The sequence below is a fragment of the Grampus griseus genome (genome assembly GCF_964374135.1).
Source record: "Grampus griseus genome assembly, chromosome: X".
Classification (NCBI taxonomy): Eukaryota; Metazoa; Chordata; class Mammalia; order Artiodactyla; family Delphinidae; genus Grampus; species Grampus griseus.
Window position 1 is genome coordinate 95,394,220 of NC_138999.1, and position 25,396 is coordinate 95,419,615.

Below are 25,396 nucleotides of genomic sequence, written 5' to 3' on the forward strand. Positions count from 1 at the left end.
AACTTATTAGAGCCTTGAAGAGCCCACTTGGGCTATAAACAGTATTTGGAGGCCGGTGCACGCGCTGCCTGAAAGTGTCCTATTGTTATTCCTGTCTGGAAGTTTCCCCTTCTGAAGAATTAGCGGAAAGGGGTGGGTTGGTGGAAGAGGGAGAGCCAGGAAAGAAAGAGGCGAACTGGTTTACCTGGGCAGCGCGGGCAGCAAAGATGAGGAATATGCACGGGAGAGAGGCAATGAAGGCTTGGACATCTGACTCGGCTGCAAAGCACATTGCCGTTCTGAAAGAGAGAGGCAACAACAACAACAAAATAAACGTTTTTCAAGGTCACTGGGATCATGCCAGTTTGGGAAACAGTCATGCAGGGACTCATCCAGACGGTGAATAACATGTTCCCGAGAAACTGAATGAAATCAGCATTTTCTTTCCTTTTCTCATCACTAGCACCTCCGCTGGGTTGGTTGATAGCTTACTGGCATATTTTTCTAAGGATCACTACTGCCCCAGTTTTCAAAGTCTCCCACAATTACTGGGAGGCTTCTTCTGACTTGGCCCTGTGACGTTTCTACCACTCCCCAGTTCTTCACGTCTTCTCCAAGAGCCTAGTGTGATTTCATAATCACCTGTCCAATGTCATGGAAGGAAGGGATTAATGAGCAATGGGTCCCCTGAGCTGCTACCCACCCCTGGGCAAGGAGACAGCCCTAGCACATGGACCCTGGATTCCACATAACTCTTCCTTGGTCCTGAAGACTGAGTGCTCCCTCTTCTCACTTCCTTTTCAAGTCAGAATTTTACTGAGAACAAGCTAGAGTTTGGAATTGAACTGATTAGCTAGTATGACTGGGGGAGGGGGCGACTGGGTCCCTGCCTGATTTACAGTGACAAGATCCCTAACTCTGACAGCTTTCAGCCATTGCTAGAACAAAGGAAGACTTTGGAAATCAATTTTGCATTAACATTTTCCATCCATAATTCATCTGAAGTATGGGCTACTTGTATCCATCAGGGTTTTGTGGGGGAAGGGGGTAATGAAGAGGATGTAGAGAGAAGATGTCTAGCACTTGAGCCATTGGCATTGGGATCACAGTAACATTTTCACTGCCCTGCAGATAGCAAAGCCTCATCCCCCAAGGGTTAGCTGTCCATTTCTAATGCGTTGGGTCAAGAATCTGACACCATCATGCCATACCAGGCAGTTAATCAGTCTCCAGATGCTCTATTTAATAACTGCCCGAGCTAGTTAAAGATGCAGGCTTCTTTTACCCCAATTTGAATCACCTTACCACAAATCTTTTTCTTTTCTCATGTATTTTCTAGAATAAATTTTTGGAGCATTGCGTTTGGAAACACCACGGAGCCTCCTTACGTGTCACACTCCTCAGAGCCGGGTGGTGTCATCTTGAAGCGAGATCACCAAAGCGTATCAGAAATCACTGCACCTGGCTGAGGTCTCAACTGATTCCTCCTTAATGCCTTATACTGACTTCTGTTCTAGAGTTAATAGGTTAATAAGAATAATAACCACAATGATAGTGATGTTATGCAGTTAGCATTTCTCGAATATTGACTGTGACCAAGCACTGTTTTAGGTGACTGAGATGGATTAGTGAATTTAATCCTTACCATAACCCTATGAAATAGGTAATACCATTACACCCTTTTAAAGGAGAAGAAGTTGAAGGAATCTCAGAGAGGTTAGATAACTTGCTGAACATAACACAGCTCAGAAGTGGCAGAGCCAGGCTTGGAAACTTGGTCTGTCTTGATTCTAGAGCCCTGTGGCCTGTTAAGACCACCTAATGTTGCCTGAAGGTTAGGTTTCCACATGCTCAAAATTCTGAAAGCCCAAGTTTCTATTCAAATGGCAAAAGAATCAGGCTTGCAAGTGAGTGTTCCTGTTCTACCTGGGCGCTAGCGAGGAGCTGCAGTTCATCCATGAGGTCTCAAGTGAGAGGCTAGTCTTGAAAATTCTTTCTATATGTTCAGAATTCTCAATCCTCAAGGCCTAGTACAAGGCCTCCTTTCCCAACTGGCTTAATGTATTGGTTCTCTACCAGGGGCCACTTTGCTCCCCAAGTAACTTTGGCTATGTCTGGAGACATTTCTGGTTGTCACAGCTGGGGTTGGTGCTACTGGCTTCTAGTGGATAGAGGCCAGGGGTGCCGCTAAATATCCTACAATGCACAGGACAGCTCCCTACAACAAGAAATTATCTGTCCCCAAGAGTCAACAGGGCTGAGGCTGAGAAACCCTGGCCTAGTATATGATGGTAGAGGCTTGTTTGGAAAGGTACACCATAGCTGTGGTCCTGGGTCAGGGCCATGGAAAGACGGGACTACCTGCTTTGGCTATTGCAAAGATGGCATTTAAGCTGTCCAAATGCCTCTTTGAGTGACTGGACTGGAGCCAAGGCCAAGCCAAGAGAACTCTAATCCTCACAAGGTACAGGCCAGGGTTTCACAACCTCAATCCTAATTACAGTCGTTGGCTGAAATAACGTAAAATACACTCTCCGTATGAACCAGTGTATAATCTGTCCTAATCTCTTCTCTAAAGGCCAGGCTTGAAAGTGGTATTCAAAAATGATACTGTCTCACAATCCAGGCATTATATTGAGCTTTCTCCTCCACTGCACTTTTTCCATGTCCTATATCATTTGGCTAAGAGACCATTAAGTATCCATCTATAGCAAATACTCATCGAGAGCCCATGAAAATCAAGCCAAAAGGCAACAGAAGCAAAAGACAGGAGATGTGTATTTTTCCTTACAATCTGCTTCCTAACTTCTTTTACGTTTTTATCACTCATGCTCCCTGGCCATCTAGGCACTTGAAGGCATCTCTGCATGTCGAGGAGCAAAGTAGGAAGTCAAATGCCATCGGAGATTGTACCTCAGAGCAGATGCAGTTCACGCAGTAAACCAACCCATAAGGTTCCAGGTAAGGATGCCATCTCTCACCCACTCTGTACTTCTTGTCTTGAAACACACAATATGTCTCTGAATCTGTGAGGGAGGAGATAGAATATGCCGGTTAGAAAACACGGACCAATCACAAAATCCAAAGGCAATCACAGGTTCCATCCATTTTAGTGTACGTCAAGAGAAGAGGCATAGGGAATATTTCTAGAACCCCTATGATGGCTCAGTATTTTACATGCTTTCCTTATTTGATTCTACAATGACCCAGTAAGGTAGGCACTATTAGTCTCATTTTATAGGTGAAGGAAATCAAGAGTCATATGACTAGTTAGTAACTGACATGAGACTCAAACTCAGGTTTGCCTGACAGTGAAGCCAAAATCGTGACTACTGCTATTATAATGGCAAGATAAGGGAGCATGCCGTGTGTCTTTTTGGAAAAGGCTGTGCTACCTTGCTTTAGAAATGGAAGCTAATGTCTGAAATGCTGATCTATCAGAACATTCTCAGAGCTGCCTGCTGGTGGTGTAGAGTGATGAATTAGACACATTGTGTTAGGTCCCTATAAAAGGCTTTGCTCACACATGCTAACATCATTCCATCATTAAACAAATATTTGGGCATTTGATCTTTGTTAGGCACTATGCTAAGTGCTGGGGATAAAATGCTGAGCAGAAACACACACAGTCCTTGTTCTCATTCAACGTATAGACTTCTTGCTTAAACAATTCTCAATTAACTGAAAGTAATGTCTCCTTCCCCTTTGCTGGAATATAATTTTTGATAGCCACAGCTTATCTTGTACCATAGTTACTTGAGCACATACTGTGTTACTCGTCTTATTTTACATCTCTCATTTCTCCATTAAGGTAAAAGGTCCTCGAATGTAGAAAACATTTATTCTTCACTCTCCATCTATCACATGGCCCAGCACACTGTGGCCAATAACTGTAGGCAACTGACAAATGACTAGTAAATGAATTTCCAAATCATGTGGTTTGTCTTCCAATCCCATCCTCTTCTGTCTCCTGCTTCCCATCCTCCTTCCCAACATACAAGGTCAAAATAAACTGAGACACCTCTTGTTGCAAACACATTAATTTCCCCACACACTCCCCAGTAGATACTGCCTTGATGATCAAAATGGAAAGAAAAAGAAAAGACAGATAAGCAAGAAACAGGAAGAAGATATCTCCCACAAATAAATTATTAATATAAATACAGTGTTAGCATCTGGAATATTTTCCATTCATTCAAATCGATAAGTAAAGGACCAACCAATCCAATAGAAAAATGATCTAAGCACATGAAGAGCAATTTAGAGAAGAAATGAGAGCAGGCAATAAACAGGAAAATATGTTCAACCTCATTAGTAATCAGAGATTCAAATGAAAACTACACTGAGATAAATGTCACTTATTGCTTCAAAGACCCTCTGTGGTCCTTTCCAGCTTCCCACAAGATAAATTCATTTTTACTTTTCAAATCTTTATTTCCAAGTTCTTCAGGACGATGAACTGGGAGTCAGAAAATCTGGGTCTGAATCCTAACTAGCTCTAGTTGTGTGGCATCGAGCAAGTCATTTAACTCTGTCAGTCTCAATTTTCAGCATCTATGAGACACGGATTACATGTTTCTCAAGCAAATGTTGAAGAATTAGATAAAGCTCTTTGTAAATTATAAAGTGCTACAAAACGTAGAGTGTTATTTTATAATAATTGATTATTTTCTGATTAGAAAGGTAATGGCTGCTCAGTGTAGAAAATTGGAAAACACAGAAAAAGGAAAAATAAAAATGTAAAAGTATATAGAAAAAAAAGAAACATTCCATTCACACAATTCCAGCACAAGAAGAAACCACTTTTAATATGTTGGTAATTCATACATTGCCTGTGGATTGAAGGAAAAAATCAAAAGAGAAATTAGGAAGTATTTAACAATTTAATAATAATTATAATAATTTAAAGTATCTAGTAATTTAAAAGAAAATAAAAACACAGCATATCAAAATTAGTGGGATTCAACTAAAGAAGTACTTAGAGGGAAATTTATATCACTAAGTACCTATATTAGAAAAGGGGAACAATCTCAAATCAATGCCTTAAGAAACTAGAAAAATGCAGAACAAAATAAACCAAAAGTAAATAGAAGGAATGAATAATAAAAAACAGAAGTCAATGAAATTGAAAACAAAATCAATAGAAAAAAATGAATGAAACCAGAACCTGGTTCTCTAAGACAATCAATAAAATTGATAAACTTCTAGCAAGACTAACAAAGATAAAAAGAGAGAAGATGCAAATTACTAATACAGGGACAAAAGAGAGGTCTTTATTATAGATGCTACAGATATTAAAAGGATAAAAGGGAGATATTATGAATAATTTTACACCAGTTAACATCTTAGATGAAATGGATGAATTATTTGAAAGACACAATTACCAAAGCTTACTCAAGGAAAGATAGATAATCTGAATAGTCCTACATCTTCTAAAGAAAGACAAAGAAGCAGCATATCCAAAACAATTTTGAAAAAGAAAGATGTTGGAAGACACACACTATGTTATTTCAAGGCAATATAAAACTAAAGTGTTCAAGATAGTGTGGTGTTGGAAAAAGGTTAGACAAATATGCCAATGGAATAGGATGGAGAGTCAAAACACAGACAAGGACCCACACTTATGGGTCTACTGATCTTCAACAGAGGCTTACCAAAAAACTGAGTAGAAAGTACACAAAGTTCCCATATATCCCCTCTTCACGTCACCCCCACTTTTTCCTGGCATTAAGGTCTTGCATTAGTGTGGTACATTTGTTACAATTAATGAACCGATACTGATATATTAATATTAAATAAAGTACATAGTTTACATGAGAACTCACTCTTTGCATAGTTCTATGTGTTATGACAAATGTATAATGACATATATCCACCATTATAGTATCATACAGAATAGTTTCACTGCCCTAAATATCCCCTACTCTGCCTATTCAGCTTTCCCCCACTCCACTCCCACAACGCCCGAAAACCACTGACTTTTTACTGTCTCTATAGTTTTGTCTTTTCCAAGATGTCATATAGTTGGAATCATAGGGTATGCAGTCTTTTTAGACTGGCTTCTTTCACTTAGCAGTATGCATTTAAGATTCCTCTAAGTCTTTTCATGGCTTGACAGCTCATTTATCATTGAATAATATTCCGTTGTATGGATGTACAGCTTGTTTCTCAATTCACCTGTTGAAGGACGTCTTGGTTGCTTCCAATTTTTGGAAATTGTGAATAAAGCTGCTAAAAACACTTGTGTGCAGGTTTCTGTGTGGCATAAGTTTTCAACTCATTTGCATAATACCTGGGAGTGTGGTTGCTGGATTTTAGAGTAAGGCTACATCTAGCTTTTTAAGAAACTACCAAACTGTCTTCCAAAGTGACTGTACCATCTTGCACTCCCTCGAGCAATGAATGAGAGTTCCTGCTGTCTCCACATTCTAATAGGTGTGCAGTGGTATCTCATTTGTTGTTTGAATTTGCAATTCCCTGATGACATTTGCAATTGAGCATCTTTTCATATACTTGTTTGCCAGGTATGTATCTTCTTTGGTGAGGTATCTGTTTAGCTCTTTTGCCCATTTATTAATTGCATTGTTCATTTTCTTACTGTTGAGTTTTAAGAGTTACTTGTATATTTTCAGTACAAGTCCTCTATCAGAGATGCATTTTGCAAATATTTTCCCTCAGTCTGTGGCTTGTCTTTTCACTCTCTTAACAGTGTCTTTGGCACAGCAGAATTTTTCACTTGTAATAAAGTCCAGTTTATCAACTTTTTCTTTCACGGAGCATACTTTTGTTGTATCTGAAAACTCATTAACAAACCCAAGGTCACTTAGATTTTCTCCTATGTTACTTTCTGGAAGTTTTATAGCTTTGCATTTTAGGTCTTTGATCCACTTTGTAAGTTATTTTTTATGGTCATTTTTTGCATGCAGATGTCTAGTTGTTCCAGTACCATTTGTTGAAAAGAGTATCCTTTTTCCAATGAATTGTCCTTGATCCTTTTGTTGAAGATCAGTTGACTATATTTGTGTGGGTCTATTTCTGGGCTATGCTCCACTGATCCATTTGTCTATTCTTTCAATGACATCACACTGTCTAAATTACTATAGCTTCATAGCAAGGCTTGAAGTTGGGTAGTTTCAGTTCTCTAACTTTGTTGATGTTCTTCAATATTGTGTTGGCAATTTTGGGTCTTTTGCCTTTCCATATAAACTTCAGAGTTACTTTGTTGATTTCCACAAAGTAAATTGCTAGGATTTTGAATGGTATTGTATTGAATCTATAGATCAAGTCATGAATTACTGGTATCTTAACAATACTGAGTATTTCTATCCATGAACATGGAATCTCTTTCCAGTTATTTGATTTCTTTCCTGAGAGTTTTGTAGTTTTCCTCATATAGATCTTATACACATTCTGCTAAATTTATATCTAAGTATTTCATTTTTGGGTGCTAATGTAAATGGTATTGTTTTTAATTACAAATTCCAATTGTTCATTGATAGTATATAGGAAAACAATTGACTTTCATATATTAACCTCATATCCTTAAACCTTCCTATAATTGCTTGTTAATTTTAGGAGGGTGTTTTGGTTGATTCTTTGGGATTTTTAAAATAATCATGTCATCTGCTAGCAAAGGTAGTTTTATTTCCTCCTTCCAAATATGTATACACTTTATTTCCATTTCCCACCTTATTGCATTAGTTAGGACTTCCAGTACAACAATGAATAGGAATGGTGAGAGAGGACACCACTGCCTTGTTCTTGATCTTAGGGGCAAAACACACAGCTTCTCTCCATTAAGTGTGGTATTAGCTGTAGATTTTTTTATAGATGGTCTTTATGAAGTTGAAGAAGTCCCCCTCTATTTCTCGTTTGCTGTATAGTGTTGGCTTTTGTCAAATGGCTTTTCTGCATCTATTGATATCATCCTGTAGTTTTTCTTTTTTAGCCTATTGATGTGATGGATTATATTAATTGATTTTTCAATGATGAAACAGCCTTGCATACCTGGAATAAATCCCACTTGACTGGATTTGTCCTACATTGTTTGATTCAATTTGCTAAAATTTTGTTGAGGATTTGGGCATGGGAGATATTACTCTGCAGTTTTCCTTTCTTATCATGTCTTTGTCTGCTTTTGGTATTAGGGTAATACTGGTCTCATAGAATGAGTCAGAGAATGTTCTCTCTGCTTCTATCTTCTGAAACCGATAGTAGAGTAGTACTGGTATTATTTCTTCCTTAAATGTTTGGTAAAATTCACCAGTACATCATGGCGTGGTGCTTTCTGTTTTGGAAGATTGTTAATTTCTTTAACAGATATAAGCCTATTCAGATTGTCTATTTCTTCTTGTGTGAGTTTTGGTTGGTTGTATCTTCCCAGGTACTGGTAAGTTTCTTCCTAAGATATCACTATGATGGCATGGAGTTGTTCATAATATTTTTTATTATGCTTTTGGTAGTAGTGATGGCCTTTCTTTCATTTCTGATATTAGTAATTTGTGCCTTCTCTCTCTTTTTCTTAGTTAACCTGACTAGAGGTTTATCTATTTTATTGATCTTTTCAAAGAACCAGTTTTTGGTTTCACTGATTTTTCTCTATTGTTTTCCTGGTTCACTTTCATTGATTTCTGCTTTAATTTTTTAAAATTTATTTTCTTCTGCTTCCTTTGGGTTTGATTTGCTCTTCTTTTTCTAGTTTTCTAAGGTGGAAGCTTAGATTATTGATATTAGGTCCTGTTTTTTTCCCTAATATATTAATTCTATGCTATAAATTTCCCTCTAGGCACTGCTTTCACTATATCCCATGAATTTTTATGAATTATATTTTTATTTTCATATAATACAAAATATTTTGAAACTTCACTTGAGACTTCTTTGACCTATGTGCTATTTGGAAGTATATTGTTTAATCTCTAAATATTTTGAGATTTTACAGGTATCTTCCTGTTATTGATTTTTTAGTTTAATTCCAGTGTGTTCTGAGAGCATACTTCGTATAACTTATATTCTTCTAAATTTGTTAAGGTGTGTTTCATGACCCATGAATGTGGTCTATTTCGGTGAATGTTTCACGTGAGCTTGAGAAGAATGTGTATTCTACTGTTGTTGGATGAAAAACTCTGTAGATGACAATTAGATCCAGCTGATTGATGGCGTGGTTCAGTTTAACTATACCATTACTGATTTTCTGCCTGCTGGATCCTGTTAATTACTAATAGAGGGGTGTAAAAGTCTCTAATTATAATAGTGGATTTGTCTGTATCTTCTTGCAGTTCTGTCAGTTTTTGCGTCACATATTTTAATGCTCTGTTAGGTATACACATAATTTTCCTTGCTCTGAAGTCTACTTTGTCTGAAAGTAATATAGTTACTCCCACTTTCTTTTGATTAGTATGTGTTAGCATGCTATATCTTTTTCCATGCCTTTACTTTTAATCTATATATATCTTTATATTTAAAGTGTGTTTCTTGTAGACAACATATAGTTGGGTCTTGTATTTTCATAATCCACTTTTTGATAGTCTGTTTTTTAATTTGTGTATATAGACCATTCACATTTAAAGTGATTATTGATACAGTTGGATTAAAACTGACCATATTTGTGATTATTTTCTATTCATTTCCCTTGATTTTTTTTTCTTTGTGTGTGTGCATATTCCACTCTTTTTCTGCTTTCTCTGGCTTTATTTGAGCATTTTCTATTATTCTATTTTCTCTCCTCTCTTAGCATATCAATAATACTTATTTTTTAAATTTAGTAGTAGTCCTAGAGTTTACAGTACACATCTACACTAATCTAAATCCACTTTCAAATAACACGATACTGCTTCACAGTTATTGCAGGTACTTAATAGTAGAGTATTCCCAATTCCTCTCTCCCATCCTTTATAAAATCGTTGTCATTCATTTCACTTTTCCATCAACTATAATCACTCAGTACACTGTTGCTATTATTATTTTGAACAAAACTTTATTCTGTTAGATCAATAAAGAATGAGAAAAATAAAAGATTTTTTCTGACCTTCATTTATTCCTTCTCTAATACTCTTCCCTTCTTTATATAGATCTGAGTTTCTAACGTATATTATTTTCCTTTTTCCTGAAGAATTTCTTTTAATATTTCTTGCAAGACAAGTTGATTGGTGAAAATTTCCTTCTATTTCTGTTTGTCTGAGAAAATCCGTATTTCTCATTGACTTTTGAAGGACAGTGTTGCTGGATACAGAATTCTAGGTTGGTGGATTTTTTCTTTCAACAATTTATTTTTTTTAATAAATTTATTTATTTATTTTTGGCTGCATTGGGTCTACAGTTTTCTACAGTTTTAGAAGTTTTAGCCACAACAATCAGGGAAGAAAAAGAAATAAAAGGAATCCAAATTGGAAAAGAAGAAGTAAAGCTGTCACTGTTTGCAGATGACATGATACTATACGTAGAGAATCCTAAAGATGCTACCAGAAAACTACTAGAGCTAATCAATGAATTTGGTAAAGTAGCAGGATACGAAATCAATGTACAGAAATCTCTTGCATTCCTATACACTAATGATGAAAAATCTGAAAGAGAAATTAAGGAAACACTCCCATTTACCACTGCAACAAAAAGAATAAAATACCTAGGAATAAACCTACCTAAGGAGACAAAAGACCTGTATGCAGAAAACTGTAAGACACTGATGAAAGAAATTAAAGATGATACAAACAGATGGAGAGATATACCATGTTCTTGGATTGGAAGAATCAACATTGTGAAAATGACTATACTACCCAAAGCAACCTACAGATTCAACGCAATCCCTATCCAACTACCAATGGCATTTTTCACAGAACTAGAACAAAAAAATTTCACAATTTGTATGGAAACACAAAAGACCCCGAATAGCCAAAGCAATCTTGAGAAAGAAAAATGGAGCTGGAGGAATCAGCCTCCCAGACTTCAGTCTATACTACAAAGCTACAGTCATCAAGACAGTATGGTACTGGCACAAAAACAGAAATATAGATCAATGGAACAGGATAGAAAGCCCAGAGATAAACCCACGCACATATGGTCCCCTTATTTTTGATAAAGGAGGCGAGAATATACAATGGAGAAAAGACAGCCTCTTCAATAAGTGGTGCTGGGAAAACTGGACAACTACATGTAAAAGAATGAAATTAGAACACTCCCTAACACCATACACAAAAATAAACTCAAAATGGATTAAAGATGTAAATGTAAGGCCAGACACTATAAAACTCTTAGAGGGAAACAAAGGCAGAACACTCTGTGACATAAATTCTCTGGCATCTTTCAAGATGCTCTCTTTGTCTTTGATTTTCTGTAGTTTAAATATGATATGCTTAGGTGTAGGTTTTCTCATATTTATCTTGCTTTGTGTTCTCTGAGCTCCCTGGATCTGTGCTTTGCTGTTTGTCATTGCTTTTGGAAAATTCTCAGCCGTTATTACTTCAAATATTTCTTTTGTTCCTTTCTCCTCTCCTTCTGGTATTCCTGTTACATACACGTTACACCTTTTGTAATTTTCCCACAGTTCTTGAATATTCTGTTGAATTTTTAAAATTATTTTTTTCAGCTTGGGAAGTTTCTCTTGGCATATCTTTAGCTCACTGATTCTTTCTTCAATCATGCCCAGTGTACTGATGAGCTCATCAAAAGAATTCTTCATTTCTGTTACAGTGTTTTTGGTTTCTCACATTTCTTTTTGATTGTTTCTTAGAGTTTTCATTTCTCTCTTTACATTGCCCATGTACTCTTACATTTTGCCTACTTCTTTCATTAGAGTTCTTAGTACCTTAATCTTATTTATTTTAAATTCCAAGTCTGATAATTTCAAAATGTCTGCCATATCTGAGCCTGGTTCTGACGCTTGATTTTTCTCTTCAGATTGATTTTTTTTGTCTTTTAGCACGCCTCGTAACTTTTTGTTGAAAGTCAGACACGATGTACTGGGGAAAAGTAACTGAGGTAAGTAGAGCATTAGTGTGAGATTCTATGTTAATCTAGCTAGGAGTTAAGCTAATTTTACTGTTTTTATGTAGCCATGGTGTCAGAGGCTAAAATTTGCCTAATGTCTTTGTTTATCCCCTCCCCCACTGTTTTTGGGTTTCCCTAGTTCTCCTTCTTAAATAGTGTCTAAGGCTTGCAGTCCTTTCAATCTCCTGTTATTATACAGGACTCCAATTGATGTGGTAGTAAATTGTGGGGGAAGGAGAAGTGTTCTATAATCGTATAATTAGCTCTCAGTCTTTTAGTGATCCATGTCCCTGAGCTGTGACCTTCAAAAGTGCTAATTAACTTTGCTCCTCCCCATCAATGTAGGTGAGACAGGACGGTTAGTGGAGTTGGGTATATATTCCTTCTTCTAGGTTGGTTAGGCTCTGATAAAACCTAAATCAGGGACTTCGCTGGTGGTGCAGTGATTAAGAATCCGCCTGCCAATGCAGGGGACACGGGTTCGAGCCCTGGGCTGGGAAGATCCCACATGCCAGGGAGCAACTAAGCCTGTGCACCACAGCTACTGAGCCTGTGCTCTAGAGCCCACAAGACACAACTACTGAGTCCACATGGCACAACTACGGAGTCCACGTGCCACAACTACTGAAGCCCATGTGCCTAGAGCCCGTGCTCTGCAACAAGAGAAGCCACTGCAAGGAGAAGCCCATGCACCGGAACGAAGAGTAGCCCCCACTTGCCGCAACTAGAGAAAGCCCCCGTGCAGCAACAAAGACCCAATGCAGTCAAAAAAAAATAAAAATAAATAAATAAATTTATTAAAGAAAAACAAATCAGTTAGGCTCTGGTAAAATCACTTCCCTTGAGGCCAGGCCTTAGCTATGGAGAACAAAGAGCTCTGGGCTTATTTCAAAATGGTTACCTTTTCCCTCCTCTCCCTGAAACAGTTAGGAATTTTTCACCAAACCTGAGAACCTGGTGGGGATTCTGGAGGTAAAACTCATCAAGAAAGAGTTTTTCTCTACCAAGCTAGAACATGCTCCTTTGCCAGCAATTAGTCAATTACCTGCTAAGTGCTCCTACCAGGATCCAGCAGTGGTAACTGTATTAGCCTGTCTTTCCAGTTTTCAGAGTAAAAAACACAAGGCAGTTTGCCCTGTGACCTCAATTTTCTGATTCATTTAAGAGGAGTTGTTGATTTTCACTTCCTTAAGCTTTTTGCTTATGGGAGTGACAACTTCGAAGCTCTTTACGTGTCAGACCAAAAACTGGAAGTTCTTTCTAGTCTCTAGTCTCTTTTCTGTGCATAAAGGTGTATAAAGTCTTTTATTATAAAATTAACAGCATATACAATATACTGGGTTGGCCAAAAAGTTCGTTCCGTTTTCCCATTAAAGTTTTCCCGTTATGGGAAAACCCGAACGAACTATTTGGCCAACCCAGTACATTTTGTAAACTACATTCTAAAATTAACACATTGTGGACGTTTTTGTGCAATTAAATATTTCCCCCATACCACATGCCTAGTAACATGATTCTCCACTAACACAGCTGAACCATAATTTCTTAACCCATCCCCTATTTGGGGGTATCAAATTGTTTCCTTCTCTTTCTTTTTAAAAAAATTCCATGAAAAATATCCTCGTATATAAGGACTTCCCTGGCAGTCCAGTGGTTCAGGCTCTGCACTTCCACTGCATGGGGCCCGGGTTCGATCCCTGGCCAGGGAACTAAGATCCCACATGCCATGTGGTGTGGCCAAAATATAAATAAATTAAAAATATATATGTTCTTGGATATAAACCAGTGTATGCAATACTGGTTATTTTCTTAATATAAATCCTTAGAAGTAGATTTATTGGGTCAAAGGTTTTCAATGCTTTTAAACTCCTGATCTACATTGTCAAGCTGCCCTCCAGAGAAGCTACACTAATTTACTTTCCAATTGCAGTGTGTGAAAATGTCCAACACAGGATATTTTAATTGCTTAAAACTTTTCAAATTTGGTGAGGGAAGTGGAAACAATATTTCTTTTTTTCTTTATCAGGAAGGTTGAATACATACTCATTTCTAGTAAGTATTTTTATTTCCCCTTTTATGATATTACCATTATTATTATCAATATTGTCATATTAAGCTATATTCCTGGACTAAATGCAAGTGCTCAAAACCATTTATTAATTAAAGAACTCAGAAAAATCAAAATTACTTTGCAGACATAACTTGTATATTTTTCAGCCAAATCTTAGGAATACAATTTTCTTGGTACACACACAAATTAGACTTCTGCTCCATGGTGTTCTAGAATGGAGCAGGAAAGATTTTTAACAATCCCTGCATCTTTAACTGAGGAGAGACAATCAAGAATTTCCCAAAACAAACATCGAAATGAGGCACCTTTTGCAAACTTCCACATGTTGGTGAGAGGAGAATGACTGTTTCTCTACAATAAATTTATAATGTAAATGACAAACACCTAAGTTATTTGTATTTCATATATACAACTTATCTAGACATTTCAGAAAGAATCTGAATATATGCTTAGAAGCAAATCCATGAAGGAGCCTACTTAAGTGGCATTATTACGCTAGTATAAATTGCCTTACTTGTATGGTTCTTCAGCCACTTATCTTGGATGGAGGTAAGCTAGGAATTACTTTGTCGATTTAAATCCGCATCGCAAAGTAAGATGGAAGCTTGTGTATTATGTATTTGATTCTGGATTATTCTGTCAGAAATAATTAGCTCACTCAGAAGTTGACATCAGATCTACCTACTAAAAATATGAAGTTGGACGAGCTTCCGTTATCAGCAATGTGATCTACATGGCTGTGTGATTTATTCCTTTCTTGATGAAAAAGAAATGGGATAATAAAAGATAAGGACCCCTGAAAGATTCAGCAAGCACTAAAATAAGACATGCTGTCAAAATATGGGTTTCAAGCGCATTTACGTATTTTTAATACTCACATCCAAATTGTTAAAGATTCTAGCTTGCAGGAAAGTCTGTTTCCAAAGGAACAGTATACAGCGAAGCCACAAGGAGGGTATTCTTTATATATACCTTTTAAGCAAGTTGCTATCATTTCTCTGAAATATCTTTAAGACAGGTTATTTCATGGACACTATGAAATGGATCCTTTCAGTATACCTGAGCTCACCACTATTCATGAAAACCACAGATAGGGCTTCCCTGGTGGCACAGTGGTTGAGAGTCCGCCTGCCGATGCAGGGGACACGGGTTCGTGCCCCGGTCCGGGAAGATCCCACATGCCGCGGAGCGGCTGGGCCCGTGAGCCATGGCCGCTGAGCCTGCGCGTCCGGAGCCTGTGCTCCGCAACGGGAGAGGCCACAACAGTGAGAGGCCTGCGTACCGCAAAAAAAAAACACCCACAGATAATTCAAATAACTTGCTTCAGCCAATAGATTCTGTTTGTCCCAAATTCAGCCTCTAAATAGTATTGGTAGACAATGTGTGAAACTGAGTGATCTAAATTTTCCTGCTCCAAATTTGGCTCAAAGGCTAAGGAAGTAGATAAATGTAAAAAGGAGCCAAGGAACCAGGTCCTGGAAAACATAGAGCCAGATGAGAATGATGATAATAGTAATAATGAAAACAACAACAAAATTTGTTGAACACTTCCTATGAGCCAGGCTCTGTTCTAAGGGTTTTACATCCATAAATTCACTAAATTCTCACCACAACCCTACAAGGTAGATCACATTATTAGCTCCATTTTACAGATGCGGAATCTGAGGCACAGGGAGGTTTGGTAACATGCCTAAGTTGACATGACTAGTCAATGTATGGAGCTGGAATTCAAACCTAAGTAGTCTGGCCTCAGAGCCAAGGACTGGAACCACTATAGCATTTTGCCTGTCCTGCTACATTGTTGTAAGGTGCATGTCACCCACTTGTAGAACTTGAAAAATAATGGGCATTCTTGCCTAACTTTTTCTCAAGATACCCTTCCACCCTACCTCTGAGACGCAGCTTTGCTCACCTTTTAAAGAATAAGGTGCTGTCTGTAGTGAAGTCAAGTCATGCTCAAATAGATTATATGAGATGGTACAGCTGGCAGACTGCATTTTGCATTTTGTTTGGTATCCATCTCAATGATAAATCATAAAGTATGAAATAGTGCCCATGCTCTCAAAGGCTATGAAATCTAGTTGGGAAGCCAAAAGTACCCCAGCTAAAGGTTCTTTTTCATTCTCTTTATACCTATCAGCACTTTCCTCATAATACTCACATGGCATTTATCTCATATTATGATACTAGTGTCTTACAAACTCTGCATCTTGAGGATGAAAATATCTTACTCAAACACTAACTTCAGAGAGAAACCCGACCATAAATGCAAATATAATGGTCTTCATCAAGTACCTTGGTCCTATTACCTCAGAAACATGGGATTTTGCCAATTATGCCCCAGACAGAAATCCACTTATTCCTGGAAGGAGCAAATTCAGGAACCGAAGGCAGAGACAAGGAGCTAAACAGTAACATCACTGGTGCTATTAAACAATGCTTCTGTAATTACTGACACTGTTTTTTTTCTATTACATAGCAAAAGTAAACACTGTAATCTTTAAGACATTTTTTTACCGTGGCTGTCCAAGATTGAGCGGTTAGCACAATTATAGCTGATCTCTCCGTGAGTACACCGAACAATGATCAATTTTCAGAAACTACAATAAAGTCCATTTCAGCACATGCTTCTAAGTCTGAACTTTTAAAAACTTTTTGCCGTCACCCAGGAGTGAATTTCATGAGTTACACAGCATCATTGACCACACCTAAAGTTCCAGTGTATCATCTTGGACAAGAAGCACAAGTGAGCTGATTTGACTGAAACAATGATGCCTCGCCAACTTTTAGGAGATATAGGCAAGAAAAGTAAGCTTATCACTTGCCAGTACCTGAGAGATACCAGCTGGAGAATTCATGACTTACCACTAACTCATGGTATCTGTTGAGTAGAACTTGATCCCAAAGGAATTCCAACTAACATTTGAGATGGACCTTCAACCTGCATCATCATAGCTATTTTTCAAATGGTTCAGCTGGCCCTAATTAAAAGTGGCAATCCCTGCTACTTTAGGGGGGCCCTGTTAACAGAAACAATGACGACAAAAAGTAAACAACAGAGATGTGCCACTATGCCATCAATGTTTTGCCCAACCATTACTGTCTAGCACCCAGGACTAGGTCAAAAGGTCAATAACTTCATCACCAGTCTAAAGGCAAGAAAATATTCCCACGAGCTGTTTTCGATAAGAGCTATTACCGTAGACACATCATCATGTAAGTATAACAATAATATTTATTTTATTATAACACATACAGTCAGTAGAAAGGGAGAGATGGATCTTTGCTGTTCATTATATGAGAGGACAAATCAAGTAAACAAATTCCTTAAGAATTTATTTTTTTAAAAAAAGACTACTATAATAGTGAAGGAAAAATTAAAAGCCCAAGTACTTTCCTTCTGCCATTCATCAAACTTGAAGCAGAATGGAGGAAGGGCAGGATGTAGCAGTTACTACAGAAAAAAAGGGTCCTATCTCTCTAGAAATTGGGTTTCTAGAATTGAAGTCTCAGTCAGATTTCCTCAGGGCTTTAAGACTTCATTTCCAGGCTGTGGAAGCCAATGAAAAAGGAAAGCCAGGAAAAAGCCAAGTTCTTCCCTTTGAGTATACAACTTATTCCTCTTTATCTGGGGGTTAATTACCTTATTCCTATCTGTTGGATCATTCGTCCAAAATCAATTCAACTTAATATATATATTGAGTGGCCTATGCACACCACGGCCTTCCCACTACCTGCCTTTTCTACTAGCTTTTCTATTAGCAGGTGGGCAGACTCAACGAGAAGAAAAGGGTCCATATTTCAAAGAGGTTTGACAGTTGAACAAGGCGACATTATTGGCTAAGTTGAGAAATGGAGATTTTCCATGAAATTTCAATTCATTGTGCCCTTCTATCTCCCATTAACATGGATAACTGGGACTTGATGGTATTCTCATCAGTCTTTACTATGAGGCCATAGGAGATCCTTTTACAGAAAGGCTGTTCAGCTGGTGAAACCTGATCTGAATAATTTTTCTGGCCAAAATCCTCCCTTACTTGTCATCTGGCATAGGACTTTGGGCAAAAATCAAAGCTCTTCTTCGAAGAAAACAAATCGTTTTTTCTATCAGCACCTCAGCTGCACAAGTCTCTGCTAAAAGGGGTTTACTTTCCGCTTGGTCAAGAATTCAAGTTGTGCTCTTGGACTTTTCACAACAGGATCAACTTTGCATGTTCTGCAACTGGCATCTAAAATATTCAGCTTTCGCTTTAGACAACATGAGTTATATCTCCACTACAGGTGCATTTGAGAGAATCAGTCGTTAATTGGCATAGTAAACCAAATTCACTACAAGATAGTGCTTCATTTTTATAAAACAATATGTATGGACAGCTGAGTGTAGAAAAAAACACTAGAAGCCTATATGCCAATTAACCATGATTAACGTAAATGTTGAGATTACCAATGACTTTTGTTTTCCTAATACTTTTATGTACTTCTGAATGTTAAAAAATGAGTATATGGGCCTTCCCTGGTGGCGCAATGGTTAAGAATCCGCCTGCCAATGCAGGGAACACGGGTTTGAGCCCTGGTCCGGGAAGATCGCACATGCCACGAAGCAGCTAAGTCCGTGCACCACAACTACTGAGCCTGCGCTCGAGAGCCCACGAGCCAAAGCTACTGAAGGCCAGGCACCACAGCTACTGAAGCCCGCGCGCCTAGAGCCCACGCTCTGCAACAAGAGAAGCCACTGCAATGAGAAGCCCACGCCCCGCAAGGAAGAGTAGCCCCTGCTCACCACAACCAGAGAAAGCCCACGTGCAGCAACAAAGACCCAACAGCCAAAAATAAATAAAGAGTTGCCTCAGGTGTATTTTGTTTTAAAAATGAGCATCTGTTTTTTGTTTTGTTTTGTTCTGGTTTGGGTTTTTTTGCGGTACGCGGGCCTCTCACTGATGTGGCCTCTCCCGTCGCGGAGCACAGGCTCCGGATGCGCAGGCCCAGCGGCCATGGCTCACGGGCCCAGCCGCTCCGCGGCATGTGGGATCTTCCCGGACCGGGGCACGAACCCGTGTCCCCTGCATCGGCAGGCGGACTCTCAACCACTGCGCCACCAGGGAAGCCCTGAGCATCTTTTTTTAAATAGAAAAAATAACGTTAATATAAACTTTGCTTAGGGCATCTGATAATTGACAATCCAATCTAGTAGACATATTAAACAACTATTTGTATAACATTTATATGTTCTAGCCTTCAATTAACTTACATCATCCAAAGTTAAAATATCTGGGCCACTTTTTCTTAGCACTTACAGAAAGACTTTTACTGAGTTAAAATTTAATACTTGCCCTCTTCCTTTACAGAGGGTTAATAAAGAAATGCCGAACACAATTCTTCTCTCTTCTATGAAATTAAGGTTACAGTTGGTGTCTTTGTACCACCCAGAATGTGCTTCTTGCAAACATCCCATCATTAATACTGTTTGAGTAAGTGGGAGGTGGGAAATAAATCTCTATAGATGAAACTATAATTTTCTCTTGCCCACCAATGGAAACTTTCTCTTTTTATCTTTTCAGGAATCATAAGCCAATTTAGAATGTGAAAAATGTACCAAAGCAGGTGTTAAGAACATCTACCCTTTCTACTTTCCTCAGATTGCCTCCATTTTTTTTCATCTTTTAGAAAGTCATCTTGCAACTATTGTTTCATGTATAACCTGTATCTAATTGTTTTTAGAAGTAGGCAGGCTATAAAACCTTAAATGAATAAAATACTCTTTGCAACAATCTTGTGTCAATGATAAAAGTCCGGGTACGCTCCAAGTATCTAAAACCAGAGCCTTGGTTTCCCTTGTCCCACCTCCCCAACCCCTATTCTGGCATCCTTTAGTTTGCTGTCCAGAAAGCAAGAATTCCTCTCAGTTAGAGAGTAGAGAATCTTTAGTTCAGAGAGAGCATGAATGACTCAACCAATACCACACAGCAAGCAACAGAACTGACCAGAAACCAGTTCCGCTGACCTAAAGCACAGTCCACTCGCCATTAGACTATGAGGACATTCCAATCCTACTGAGAAGTCAGGGAAATCTAAGAAGCGTGGACATAAAGGCACATATTTTTAACCTTCCTCACAAATTTCCTTTGGCTTAGCTTATTTAGGTTCCAGAATAACTTTAGTTCTAGTCTCTGTCTTTTAACTCCCAAATAGTATACTGCCTCTCTTAGGAATTCTGGTTACAAAGTTCTTTACTCACTTACTCGGATCATCTCATGTGTTAAGTGGCTGCCATGTGCAAAGGACTGGGCTTCTCTTCAAGAGAATGCACTGGCTTCCTCAGAGAACTGGTGTAGTGAACAGAACACTGAATTTGGAGACCTGGGTTTTCACTCTGGCACTGCCTTGGACTTACTGTCTGGCCTTGTACAAAGTCACCTGACCTCACTGGGTTTCAAGTTTCTCATCTGAAGATTAAGGGGAGAATATCATTTGGCTTGCAAGAGAGTTACTTGAATCGCTACCACTTATTAAAGACTGTGTGCCAGCCACTGTCACAAAGCACTCCATGTGAACAGTCTCATCAGTTCTTCAAATGACCATGTTGATGGTCACTACGCTATTATTTCCCCAACTGTACTGATAAGACCGCTAAAGCTGGAAAGATTAAGCAACGTTCCCAAGGTAAGTAAGAAAGTCATGGAGCTGGGGTTTGTATCTACGTGGACTCCAGAGCTTCCATACACAACCCCACTGGTTCCCCCCCAGTATAAAAAATAATTATGAACATACTTTGAAAAGCATTAAGCTATCTAATTTTAAGGTATTCTTCATTTATTCTACTTCCATCTATTTAAACCCCTAAGATGTCAACGGGTCTACTCTTCTGCTAGCTTCTTTCTCTTGTCAAAAAATCACCTCGAATCACGTCCAAGTGAGAATCTAGAGGTGGAAAACTCAAGCCTTTCTGGTTGGCTTTCACAATAAAGAGGCTGGGTAGGTTCCATAAGGCCAAAACTCAAATTTTCTAAGTATCCTCTTCCTTCCCTTCACTCTTCTGGGGACTCGCCCTTCCTGGGAAGTTCAGAGGCCCATTTTCAAGCAAATACAAACGTTGGAAGCTTTTCTCCTGAGGAGAAAAATGAATGAGAATCTAGTCCCTTGGAAGACCCAGCTAACTCACCTTATAAAGCAGGAATGGACGCCATGAAATACACGAACAATTTCTCTCCCCAGCACAGGCTGGTCCATTTGAAATACATAATTGAATATTCTTAACAACTCAATTCTTCCACCTCACTTTGATCAATAGTTCATTACCTAAGTCAGAATTGCCAAAAGAGGCAAACCCTTCAGCCTGTTTGTCCTATATTTGCATGAATATTAAGCACTGAATGTTATGCTTCTTTGAACATCAAAAGAGCTTCCTGGCCTCTTTTGACTACAACTTTAACAACAGAGCATAATGGAGTTACACAAAGACCTTATCCCGGCTAAAGACCTCAAACCTTGCTGCTTCTGGACAGTAACAAACTTTTATATAAGCCATAAATGGCTCATTAATCCACTGTGATGCACTTTCAGTACTTCCTGGGTTCCTGAACCTATCTTCCCTCCTGTGAGAGCAAGGGAATTCTGGCTAATTAGCCACTAGTAAGTGGTAGCACCCACTTCTACTTTTCCTTGTGCAAACAGCTTTCTGCAATTGAAGCATTTTCTGCAGACCTCCTCAGACTCTACACCAATTGAGTGAGCATCTTTGACCATAACAGCATCCCCTCTCATTCCACCCTGATGCCTAAAACAGGAGAGCGAACAGGCTACAGAGCATCTGCCTTGACCTAGAAACTTACACTCGAACCAGCCTGTGAAAAATCAAAAACCTTGGCTTCCTTGGGTAAAATGGTATCAGGGAACAAAGAGAGACGGGAAGCTTTATTAACTTTACACTTACATGTTTCCTGAAGTTTTTCTAGTTTTTTTTTTAATTAAAAAAAAAACCCTCTTTTTACTCCTTCCACCCCCATACCTATACCCTTCTCTAGAACTCGACGGTAGAAATATGGGAAACAAGATGTCCTTTTACTTTAAAGGACTTTTACCTGTTGTAAAAGTAGTATTTGCCAATTGTGGAAACTTTGTAATAAAGAGAAGTACAAAAATGAACAAAAGTAACAGTCGTGCACCTACCACCCAGAGATAAAAAGTTAGTTCCCGGGGCTTCCCTGGTGGCGCAGTGGTTGAGAATCTGCCTGCTAATGCAGGGGACACGGGTTCGAGCCCTGGTCTGGGAAGATCCCACATGCCGTGGAGCAACTAGGCCCATGAGCCACAACTACTGAGCCTGCGCGTCTGGAGCCTGTGCTCCGCAACGACGGAGGTCGCAACAGTGAGAGGCCCGCGCACCGCGATGAAGAGTGGCCCCCGCTTGCCACAACTAGAGAAAGCCCTCGCACAGAAACGAAGACCCAACACAGCCAAAAATAAAAAAATTAATTAATTAAAAGAAGGCTCAACATTTTTTAAAAAAAATAGTTAGTTCCCTATTGCACACCATGCATGAATATAAATTTCAGATAGAACAGAGAATTACGGGTAAAACCCCAAATTATGGAAGCAGTAGAAGAAAATACAAGAATATGGAGTAGGAGGGAATTCCCTCATGGTCCAGTGGTTAGGACTCCTCGCTTCCACCGCAGGGGGCACGGGTTCAATCCCTGGTCAGGGAACTAAGATCCCGCATGCCACACAGGGCAGCCATAAAGGAAATGAATGACAGATCTGACTACAAGAAAATTTAAAACTTCTGTATGGGAAAATACAACTTATACAAAGTTTAAATCAAATGGCAGACTGGGAAAATAATATGTGAAATACAAAAGTTAATAAAAACATTTGATGTTACGTTAATAAATAAGCTTTTGCAAATCAGTAAGACACGCACCCAAATGAAAGCCAATTCAGTGAAGAAATACAATTGACTTAAAAATAATTGAAAAGATACTCCAGTAATAGGAAAGTATCACAACAAAACTGAGATATTATTTCCCCTATTAAACTGGCCCTAAAATACAAAGATTAATAATACTTTCAGTGAAGGAATTAGAAATGGACATGCATACAAAGACGGTGGAAGCATAAATTGATACATTTTTTGAAGGAAATTTGACAGTTCTTACCAAGATTAAAACTGAACATACACTTTGACCTAACAGTTACTCACAAATACTTGCCTAAGTGCCTTAAGACATCCATTAATGCCTTACTTATAGTAACAGCAAAAACTGGATACAACCTAAATATCTACAAATAGGGACTGGTTAAACAAACCATGGCACACTCATATAATTGGGAACTATGTAGACATTAGAAAGAATATGGTACTGTTACACTGCAATGTTCTAACATGGAAAGATGTCCTGGACACACTGCTGAATAAAAGCAGGTTACAGAAAAATATATATATAATATCCAATTTTTGTAAAAGAAAAAACCCTACAGACATGTATATATGTTTTTATAACACACAGAGAAAAGAGTTTGGAAGAACACACAGCAAACTATTAGTAACGGTCATCCCTGGGGAGTGGGATGGGTGTTGAGAGATACAGGTTCTTTATGAAGTTCAGATACTTTCATATCATTTTGTACAATGAATATTATTAATTTTATAATTTAAGAAATTTTAAAATAAGTTAATATAAGCATTTTCAATAAGCAGTGTTTGAATGGTAGCATAATAGTACATTACATGGATAATTTAAGTAACCATTCCCCACTGCTTCTAACTTCTCTTAGAGCTGTAATATAAATCTCTGCACATGTAGTGTGTGTGTGTGCGTGTGTGTGTGTGTGTGTGTGTGTGTGTGTGTGTATCGAGGCAACATACCTAGGGCATATGCTTTGAGAGTTTCCTTTTAGTGGAGGTAAATTTGCACATGTCTTCGAGACAGTTAGCTTGGGTGTGGCCACAAAGAATGATGCTGAGTGGCTCATTCAGGGAATGACCATGACCTTAGCCTCATTATCTGACTATAAGCCTGAAACACTAGACCAGAACTGGTCCCCTAGGCCATCTGTTACATAATCATTTTGACACCAACTGAATATCAAAGGGGCTTGGGACAGATTCATAAGCAGTAGGAAATGTCAGAGAGTGATAGTTTTGGGGGTCTGTCAATCGTTTTTCAATCATATTTTTCTTTGGTTTGTCAGTTAAGCTCTAAGTTGCATGGACAATATTCCTCAATTCTTCACGAATGTGGAAGGCTTCCCAGAAGAGATGGTCTTCTAACAAACAGTTGCAAGCTTCCCCATGCTGCCAGTAAGTCCATAAGGGAAGTTTCTTCCTAAGAGAGGAAGGATTTTTAAGCCCAGCTGCTTGCGAGTTTAGCTGAGAATGGATGGACAACTTTTCTATCATATCCACTTAAATCAAGGAGGACTTCTGGAAGAGGAGGGTTCTGAGGTCGATTACACATTCAAGTAGAAGGAGAAGGAGGTCCGTTGAGGACTGCAAGAGAAGAGGCTGATCCAAGCTTCCTTAATGATACCGTGTCCTGCCAAACTTCCTGCTGTGCCTCGATCATACTAGATATCACCACGGATTACTCATGTTTAAAAGCCTAATCAAAAGCACTATCGCTCCCAGGAAGGAGACTCACTTTACTATGAAAATCGTAGTGGGGCAGAAACACAGGTAACAATGGAACAGGTTTGGCATTGTTCTCCCTGTCAGCAAGCCTCATGCCTGATATATTTAACTTATGCTGATAAAGGAGATAAATGTTTAAGTGATGGGCTTCAGATGCTGTTTCAGCTCCTACCAAGCATATTTGCACAGTTCCTTCTCATGAATAAGCTCAGTGGAGCAGAGAATGCCCCTCTTGGACCAGTTCCACTTTGTGCTTCTTTTGATGCAGCCAAAAAGGGGAACTAGAGCGATGGCTTTTCCTTCAAATTTAGGGCCAGGGTCCACCTCAGAGGTGGCTGCAAGTGGCCCAAAGAAGGTGAGGCTCACAGTGGGCAAAGGCAAGCAGAAAGTTCCTAACAAGAGCAGCGGTGTCAACGGTTACACATAAATCTCCCAAATGTGGCTGTGAAGAGGGTTAATTACTCCCCTTTCCTGCCACTCTGCTTTCTCCAATGTGTCAGCCCATCACACGGATCGCTGACTTTCTAGAAATATTCCCTGGCTTTGCGGGGACGTTCCTTTCAATAAATGGCATCCAATTTGCTCACGGTCCCTGGAATCTCAATTTCCTCAAAGGATTTTTCATCTCAACCCAGTTCATGTGAAGGTTTTTTCCTTCTTCGTTTTTCAGCAGAAGGGAAGAGGCAGAGCCTGCTTTACATTTTTCTTTTTTTTTTTCTTTTTCTTTTCGGTGTTAC

General features: G+C 38.7%; 1 protein-coding gene across 5 annotated transcripts in view; it reads right to left on the bottom strand.

The window, feature by feature from the left end:
- Nucleotides 1-25,396, bottom strand: part of CHRDL1 (chordin like 1) — a gene marked incomplete at its 3' end in the record, with an annotated part of 114,860 nt that overhangs the window by 85,658 nt on the left and 3,806 nt on the right. For all 5 annotated transcript variants that reach the window (XM_082681461.1, XM_082681459.1, XM_082681460.1 and 2 more), the window contains exons 3-4: nt 2,893-3,005; nt 185-278 (exon numbers count right to left, since the gene is read on the bottom strand). In XM_082681461.1, the coding sequence (XP_082537587.1) occupies nt 185-278; nt 2,893-3,005 (207 nt within the window). The remainder of the gene's footprint in view (nt 1-184; nt 279-2,892; nt 3,006-25,396) is intronic.